The 9,545-nt window shown below is 41.2% G+C and overlaps 1 protein-coding gene across 2 annotated transcripts in view; it reads left to right on the top strand.

The window, feature by feature from the left end:
* Positions 1–6,481: 6,481 nt before the first annotated feature.
* Positions 6,482–9,545, top strand: part of LOC147637428 (MADS-box transcription factor 23-like) — a 24,872-nt gene continuing 21,808 nt past the window's right edge. For both annotated transcript variants that reach the window (XM_086799226.1, XM_086799227.1), the window contains exon 1: positions 6,482–6,764. In XM_086799226.1, the coding sequence (XP_086655352.1) occupies positions 6,568–6,764 (197 nt within the window). In that variant the 5' untranslated portion in view covers positions 6,482–6,567. The remainder of the gene's footprint in view (positions 6,765–9,545) is intronic.

Here is a 9,545-nt window from a genome sequence, read left to right as displayed (position 1 = left end):
ATGAAGGTGGTTAAATATTGATACAAAATCTCTTGCACCATTGTTTAGAATGTCGCTGGAGAATTCTTCGGCCCAAAGGTCATCACATTGGAGGAAAAAGCCCCCCATTCTATTACAAAGGCCATTTTTTCCTTATCCTCCGCAGCCATGCACACCTAGTTGTACCCCACTAAATCCATCCATAAATGAGTATGTCTCTTATCCTGCTACAACATACAATAGAGAATCTATGAATGGTAGAGGAAATGGATCCAATATGATGGACGCATTTAATTTTTGGAAGTCTATACATACTCAAAGATTTCCATTCTTCTTGGGGACAATGACTATGGGTGATAGCCATTGTGCTCTGGCAATTGGATAGATGAATCCCACTCTCAATAGCTTGTAGATCTCCTCTTTGACCGGCTTGGCGTAGTTGGGATTCATTCTATACCTACTATGTCTAATAGGAATTGCATCCTCCTTCAAACTGATCTTGTGCTGATAATAGTTGGGATCAATTCCTTTCATGTTAGAGTAGTTCCATGCAAAAAACATCCTTGTAGGATCTCAACTGCTCAAAGAGTTTTCCTTTGAATTCTTAACTCAGCTTTGTGTTGACTCTGACTATTATGGGCGCTTGATCATCTCCTAGGTTTACCTCTTCAAGCTCATATTCCTGAACCTTGATATTACATCTCTTTAGTTGGTCTTCTTCGTGCTTGAGAGAAACCATGCCCTTCTCCTTCTTGGCCTGCATCTCTTTTATCTTGTCTTGAGTGTCTTCCTCTTATTCCTTTGTACTTGTGTCATGCATGAGCACCTCAGGATAAACAACCACGAGTTCTCGATAGTTACTCTGGAAAATTCGCTCCATCTATACTTAGAAGAGTGATAGCGACGGTGTGAGCATGGTGATCGGATGCTAGTTGGAAATGTCCTCTTTATCTCCTCTCTTGTGAATGAGTTTGATGACTCCTCCATGGGGAGGGCTGAATATTTCAAAGGATTCCTTGCATATCTACAATAGCAGGCCTACCATCACATGTTTGAAATACTTAAAGAATTCAACAGGGAGGCGGCTGAGCCAAGGGCTCTTACCATCCTTCATCTCATCAATGGCTGCTCAGATCTTCCTCATCTAATTCTGTATCCAGCATGACTTTCAGAGAGTCTGGTAATGGAGCTTGTTTGCATTCCTTTATTTGTGACTATGATTCAACTCTCTCTCTAGAGTTTGATACAAGTGAGATAAAGATATTCTTGAAATGGGTTCTCACTAGTTCCAGGTTCTCCTCCTCCGTGGACACTGTGGTACCCAAGATGTTTTACAGAAGAGGCGTCTTGTCTATGTCCATTTTTTTCCTCAGTTTCCTCAGTTTGTTGAAAGTATCCTTTGATGGTCTATCTCCTTTGCCTGCCCACCATTCTCTCTGAAAGATGATGAGATCTGAGTAGTCCATCTATTCTTCCTTTCTCAAGTCTTCCCGTATGTGGATGGCCTCACTTTGTAGAGACGAGTCCCCCTCATTGATCTTCTCTTCGATCTCTGATAGCTTGTTATACTTCTTCTGTCTTCTTTCTCTTCAAATTTCTGTGACTTTCCACATGGTACTGACCAAGATCTCCTGAGTTAGGCAAACACCTACGCTCCAAGTCGCAAAACAGGTGTGGGTTGGGAGCAAAAATCTCTCCTCCAGATAGATTCCACCTTTTCTTTGAGACGGATTGGAGTTCAAATATTTTGGGTTCTACATGGAACCATCCAACTCTCACCCTCACATTGGTTTTGTGCAGTTGAAGGTTGATCGAGAGGTGATCCGACATTTAGATGGTGGTGTGGACTTTCAGCTCAGATTTGAGAAAGGCTAAGTTGATGGATGATGCCACATAAACTCTATCGAGTCTGGATTTTTTAAGTCATAGCCTACCTGTTGGTTGCTCCATGTAAATAGGGATTGTCCCATGTAAAGAGGGATCTCCTGGAGAGCATGGAACTCATCTAGGCATCCTTTTGAGCACCCTAACGACTTTACCCCATTCTTTGTATCTATGTGTGATGTTTTCCACCATATTGAAGTCACCTACTAATATCACAGAGTAGGGGATTGCCAAGAGAAACTCAAAAGGGCTAGTTTGGAGGAGTACGGACCCAAGGCATAGACTGGCACCACCTCCCATTTGTCTTTTTGATATGCTAGGAGAAATGAGACCCACCCGTTTCCTATGTCAATCTTGACTTCAGTGATTGAGGCTTTAACAATCAAGTGGACTAGTATTTCCGTCCCTCCACCTCCATGAACATGGGACGTGAAGTGCCATTCATAATCCAAGGCTATGTTGCTGAGGTTGGTTACCACGGCCAGTCCTGAAGCTTTGACTTCTTGAAGACAGATCACATCAGGTCGAAGGCCCATTTGAGAGAGCCATGCCAGGGCCTATTTTTTCGCGTGAGGTCCTTCATGTTATAAGACAAAATGTGGAGACTATCCATCTAAGTTTTCTTGCATGTCCCCTTTGGCTTGCCGCTTTCTCCGTGGAATGTTGTGATGACGGGTCTATTGTGTTGGGGCATTTTACCACCTAAGTATCCATGGGGGTGACCCTAGGGGAGGTTACCATTGAAGCCTAGGGTACTTGTAGATTGACAGGGCCTACGGTACCGTTGAACCCAGAGAGTGCTTCTTCTTCTGCTTGGGAGGGCTCACCGTAGTCCATAGCATTTACCTCTCTTCTTAGGACCTCATCATCTTCCTCTAGTTAGGTGCTAGGTATGTCCTCCTCATCATCTTCCTCCAGTTACATGTTAGGTATGTCCTCCTCATTGCTTGGAAGGTCTGGGGCATTTTACCACCTAAGTATCCATGACCCTAGGGGAGGTTACCATTGAAGCCTAGGGTACTTGTAGATTGACAGGGCCTACGGTACCGTTGAACCCAGAGAGTGCTTCTTCTTCTGCTTGGGAGGGCTCACCGTAGTCCATAGCATTTACCTCTCTTCTTAGGACCTCATCATCTTCCTCTAGTTAGGTGCTAGGTATGTCCTCCTCATCATCTTCCTCCAGTTACGTGTAAGGTATGTCCTCCTCATTGCTTGGAAGGTCTGAGTTTGGAAGGCTGCAAAGTGATTGTTATGGTTGTTGCATTGGGGAGTGTGGTGTTAAGTGGATTTTGTGAACTCTAAACTCAGGGGGGTCACTCATAAATATGTAAGCATAACACATGGGTTCAACATAAGGGATTTTTAAAATCCCCTTTTTACACATTTTTTACATACAGAAGGGTACATTTAAAGGGGGTATTCACAGGTTAAATAGAAAAAAGGTGTATTTTATTCATGAAAAAATCACAAATAAGGGATTTTTAAAGTAGGCCTGAACGCACGTGATACAATGGGTTTACATATAGTGAACCTCCTGAGACTCTAATATGCACAAAAAAATACTGGGATTGCTACGAGGCCTTAGCTAGAATGCATTCTTTAGCTATGATATCATCATTGTACATATAGCATGATCTGAATGCATGATGAGAATAGGGTGATATCTCTTTGATCAATATCTCTTGGGGAAGGATGGCTTGCAATAACTTAATGCACACTAATGGAGTTGATATCATGGTGACACACTAATGCCAATGGTTTCTCCTAGACTGGTAGTTAATATATGTTGAGGATGTTCATTGTGAAGGACACTAAATCACAGGATACAAACTCTTGGTAGACATTTTTTTCCTCTTCTCATATATGAAGTCATGGACACAAGGCACACAGGATTCATCATGGACGTGCTTCTGACAAGCTGTGAATTTATTAAGGGCTGGCAGCATGAGTTTTTTATTGTTGACGGATAAATTCAAAGCAGGCAAGAGAGTGCCTTCATAGCCTTTGGAAGAAAGGAAGCCAAAAATTACTAGTCATTTCATGGATGAAGCACTTGTGAAATTTATCTTGGCACCTTATCATAATGAAAATGAGAAATGTGTAGCACCTTTTGAAGGAGCATATGGGCAATTATTTATTTTAAAATAAGGAAGGCTTCAATAAGCCTTAGCACTAACCTTTAGAAAAGAAAAAAAAAATGATACAAATAGAGACGCAACGAATGCCAAAAAAGCACGCTAAAAGGAAGGAGGAGATCATCGAAGCACAACAACTAGCCAAAAGAATTGGAGAAGGACAGTCGCTTGCATGGTAAGGTGATAAAGGAAGGGAGCTGAAGCATTGCGAGGCTGAAACCAAAGGAGAACAACAGCCGAGAAGAACACTTCACATGTATGTTCTGAGAAGCCACCGTGTGCATAGACTTCTTTTATGGCCGCCTTTTAATTCTGATCAACAAGTGTAGAGAGGGTGCAACTACTCCCATAGAAGTTTTTTTTGGACAGAAATCACTGAAATTTTCTGACAACTGATGGGTGTGTAGGGTTGTTGGCCACCTTTTATTTTTTCAGAAAATATATATTATTGAGAGAGCTTCTCTCGTATGCTTCTGAGGGCGCCGATTTGCGCAGAATATGATTTAGTTTTTTTTCTCTGAAGAAGACCAAGTTATAGAGGGGCTGGCTGTCTTTGTATAAATTCTATGAAGGCTCTACATGAATGTTGAGAGGTGATCCAGAGAAGATTGGGTTGTGTGTTTGGCTTCATCGTGTTTTCTTTCGAGCTTTTTATTGTGTTGAAGCTTTTGTCTTGCCCTTACATCTGTTGTGGTTGCAGTACTAGAAGAGAAGCATTGAAGGCTTGGAGGTTCTTGTGTAAGGGTTTTTTGAATTAGGCCTCCTATCAGAGATTGAAGCTTTGATTGGGGAAGCACTTGATGATTCTCATTGTGGTATCGTCGGCCATCTTCTTGGCACATATCTCTCAGCCTTACAAGTGACTGTCTATAGTTGTTGTTTGTGGATCTCTCTCTCATAGTAGAGAGGATCTCTCTCTCATAGTAGAGAGTTGGCACATATCTCTCAGCCTTACAAGTGACTGTCTATAGTTGTTGTTTGTGGATCTCTCTCTCATAGTAGAGAGTTTCACACATATCTTTTCCTTATCATCAAAATTTCAAGAAGAAACGCATGCTACAGAGGACATCAGTGTTGTTCCAATTTTTTAGAACAGCAGCCAGCAAGAAAAAAAATACGGGCTAATCTTCGCCAATTGGCGGGGTTTTTCAATATAAAAATCGCTCGTATCTTAAAACTGTTTTTTCGCCTAAATTTTGGCCATTTTGAAGGGTTTTAGAAAATATTCGCCCAATTTTGAACATTTTAGGCCATTTTTTGAGAACATTCATCTTCCCAGTTTCTATAATTCTAGATTTATACAGGAGGAATAATCACCAATCCACCTACACTTATATATTCATGCAGGCATCTTTTTCTTTACTCTCTCGCGGCCAGGTGGTTTCCCCCCACATTCTTTCCCTTCTTAACTTGCTGAAAGACATATTCCTCAACCTTCGTGCCTTTTACTTCGCTCTCGAGGGCCGTAGTTTTGGGTATTTGATAGGAGAGTATCTAATGTAATGGTCCTTCGCCCCACACTGGGAAGCACACATTAGGGAGGTTCTTGTAGTGCACAAGTTGGCTAACAATTTTCCCCCCTCCTACATCTATGTGAATAATCTCAGGGAGATCCATAGAGATGTCGAGTTTGATAAGGGCTTGTAGATGCCATTCCGGGTTGAACTCTTGAACAAGACGGGTTCCTGAAAGTTTGCCCAGAGGTTGGGTGATGTGTGCCACCAAGGGATGCAAGTGCATAGGTAGGATGGGGAGTTTGACCCACACAGGGCACAACATTGGCTTCGGGCCTTGTGGTGGTGAGAACTTGGGCGACCGTTTGAATAGCACCCCAGAGGAGAGTTCCTGAGCATCCTTTGACCCGTCCCCTATTGCATTGAGCGCAATGTCAGCTGAATTGAACAGAGAAATAAAGTAGTTATTTGGGAGATACTAAGTTTTCTCTACCCTCGGGGCCCAGTTGGTTCTCATACAGCCCTTAATGCCTTTTCCAGCCTTTTTTTTCAGTCTTGCTTCCTTCATGCCCAACGTTAGGCCTCCATCTCTCTTCCTCACCTCGCGAAGCACCTCCTGCATGCGCCTTCCCTGTTGTTGGCGATGCAGGGGCGGCTCTCAATACTTGCCTCTTCCTTCCACTACCCCCTACTTACTCAACAAAATGAGCTTGCCTCGAGCTTGTTAGATATGAAAGTGTTCAACCTTGAGACATGTAGCCTTATTAAAAAGATTGTGGTATAGAAGTGTTTCTATTTATAGATGCAAGCCTTTACATTGCAAAAGGAAAGCATCATTATGTGACGTGAGTATTATCTCCAACAGGAAAAGCACAAATGTAGTGGTGCTCATGGTAGTGCTTTCTTTTTTACTGCAGTAATCTGTGAAGCAGAAGAATAAATGTTTGGGAAGGACTTTGTTGGAGCATCACTCACTAGCTCACTTTTAAAAAGTAAAATAAAATGGCAAAGAAATAAGATAGTGGAAAGCCAGCCCATTATTAAAAATAAATATATATTCTGCGCGCACCAGAGAGAGGCTGTAGCTTCCGCTTGTTTTGTTGTTTTGCTGAGTGATGATGGAGCGCCAAGAAGCAGGCGCCATGGCTATCCGCCAGCGCATCGAGAACCCCGCCGACCGGCAGGTGACCTTCTCCAGGCGTCGCACAGGCCTCCTCAGGAAGGCTTACGAGCTCTCAGTGCTGTGTGACGTCCAGCTGGCGGTCATCGTCTTCTCCCCTACCGGCCGGGTCTCCGAATTCGGTAGCCCCAGGTAGGCCGCCACACCGGCCCTCCCCCCCCTCTCTCCAATCTCTGCTTTTATTATTGAGTGTAGAGAGGACCTTCTGCCGCTTTCTTTTAATGTTTGTGTCCGTCTCTGTCTTTTATTTTGTTTGTTTTGATTGTTGTGGTGGTTTGTTTGGTGCCTCAACCATGTGGTCTAGTCTCGTTTCTTTTCTTCTCTTCTCTATATTATCATAAGGAAGAGTTTTACAAAACTGCCGTGTGGCAAGAATTTGGAGGTTCCGGAAGGGAAGAAGGAGGTTTGAGGAGGTCTAGGTAGAATTTGATTTTGAAAGCTTCAAAAAACGTGCAAAACACAGGTTTTCAACTAGTACTATTTATGGACTATCTTCTTCCATCAATATATAGGGATACGATCTCCCGAGTGTATTCTCCCAAAAAGAATCATCACTAAGGTTTTTGGCCTTGCTTTTATTTTAGTACCAAATCATCCATTTTAAACACTTGTTTCATGCATTATTTATTGTCTTGTTCTCTCCCTCTCCTCACATCTCTCGTTCTCTCTCTTCACCTCCTTGTTTTTAAGCTCACTACTCCACTCTCTCTCTCTCTTTTGTGAGAATAACATAATAAAGTGTTCACATTATATCATAATTAACAACAACTAATCATGATTAATGCTAATGAATGGATGTAACCCCTTCAAAGGTGCAATTACTCTAGCCTACGAGCTTTATAACATGGTACTCATCAAATAGTATAATAACAACTTTTATGGTAAAGCTTACTCATGTATACATGAGTTTGAAGGGTCTCTTTAAAACCTTTCATGGTATGAGAGCTTTTAAAGCTCCAAAGCCATGATCTTGGCAAATCGACAAGCCAAGCCACTTTCGATCGCCCACCCACTGTCCACTCAATATTTCGTGCATTCAACCATCTTTCCACAACATACGACGTTTACTTTTGAAGAACGCTAAAAGTGCCATTATCAAGCTCTCATGGGTGCAGTTCGCCATTCGTCAGGGCATTGAAAAGATCTATCCATTATCAATGCATATAAAGAAAACAATTGTTCGTCTTCAAATCTTTAGATTGTCATTTTTGAGCAGAGGTGTATCGTCGGGTGGTTGCAAGATCTATCCATTATCAATGCTCTATAACCAATACCTGACAACATGAAGAATGGATCCTCATCCTCCCTCTCAAAAAAGAAAACAATTGTTCATCTTCACATCTTTAGATTGTCATTTTTGAGCAGAGGTGTATCGGACGTCACATTTTTCATTAAAGCACTACCTCCCTCAAGGTCGTCTCTCAAACGATTAGGAGAAGATCAAAGAGCATCTCTAAACCATCACATTATCAACATACCTACAACTTATGCAACACTAGTATTCAATGACGAAGCCCTAGCAAAAATTGTCAAAAATCACCATCGACGGTCTTTGCAATTCGAACCAACATAAATGAAGTTAAAGACAATTTGTTATAACCTTTGTTTTCAAACCTTAATGAAAACTTTGTGTCAATTAACTTAGCTAAGCCCTTGCTAACATGCTCCTTTATACATTTATTAAAACTACTGATTATTAAATTAATGGCCTCTTTATGCAATTCTAGCCTCAATGGACTCTCCATTCCCCAATCATGCATCAAAATGAGATTTCACAAACATTTAAAAAAAAGAGTTTGTACTCATAAATAAATAATGACTTTCATAGCCCTCCTTTAGCCTTCGAGCTCTATAACATTATATTTATCATCAATAATAAAAACTTCATGTTGTTCAATCACAATGTGTCTTGCGTAAAGCTTACTATTGTGTATACATGAGTTTGAAGGGTCTCTTTAAAACCGTTCATTGTTCGTTTGCTATGTTTGGTTAATTTTCTTGCTATTTTTTTTTCTCAAGCTCAAGGGCACTCAACATCAAATCTTTAGATCTTGTAAATGATTGTAGCGTGGTCAGCTTCCATCCATGCAAGGAGGGGGGCCATCCCAAACATTTGCAAGATGACACATATTAGCATTATTAACTCTATTTCAAGTCCTAAGTCAATCAAGAGGGAAAGATGGATGGATGAGATTGCTATATACCATACATCATAAGTGAGTTACTAGTTAGCACGGTACTTCTCATCCATTCCACCAATTGCAAAAAACCTATTCGTTATTTAATTACTAATTTTGCAAAACGCATGCCTTTTATAACCAATGGGGCTTGGGAGAAGTTTTATCGATCCAATTCTAGGTCTGTCATTTACCTTATTACCTAACCCCTCCATAAACACAGAAAGCTTTTTTAGCAATCCAATTCTAGCTCTTTCATTTTCCTTGCAACCTAACCTCCATAAACACAGAAAGCTCTTTTAGCATTAGTATCCAAGATTGTACTTGTCACCACGCGATGAGAGTATGAGAAATCTCAGCTTTATTATGAGATTTAATATCCATTTTCCCTAACCCACCGATCTACTTAGGTCTACCTAGCTTGGTCCAAGCTAGCATTGCATAACGTCTTCTCCCTTTCACTCCTTGCCATATAAAGGTCTTCATTAACTTGAGAATTTAAGTCTAGTGTCTTCTTTTAAAGTACAATTATGGAGTATAGACGTGGACGTAATCCATTAAGATGGTATTCAATATAATAATTCTAGAATGAAAAGGCAAATCCTCATCAATGACCTTCATCCTTATTGGTGGGTAGCCAAGGTGTTTGAAGTCCTTATTCGTGGCCCTTATCTATTATCTAGTCTATCAAGTCCATATTGTGGGTAGCCAAGGTATTTGAAGACTTAGTCATTGT

This window comes from Cibotium barometz, chromosome 6 (assembly GCF_041138505.1).
Source record: "Cibotium barometz isolate CiBa-2024 chromosome 6, ASM4113850v1, whole genome shotgun sequence".
Lineage (NCBI taxonomy): Eukaryota > Viridiplantae > Streptophyta > Polypodiopsida > Cyatheales > Cibotiaceae > Cibotium > Cibotium barometz.
Note: the sequence above shows the minus strand (reverse complement) of the source record. Positions and strands in the feature narration are given on the sequence as shown.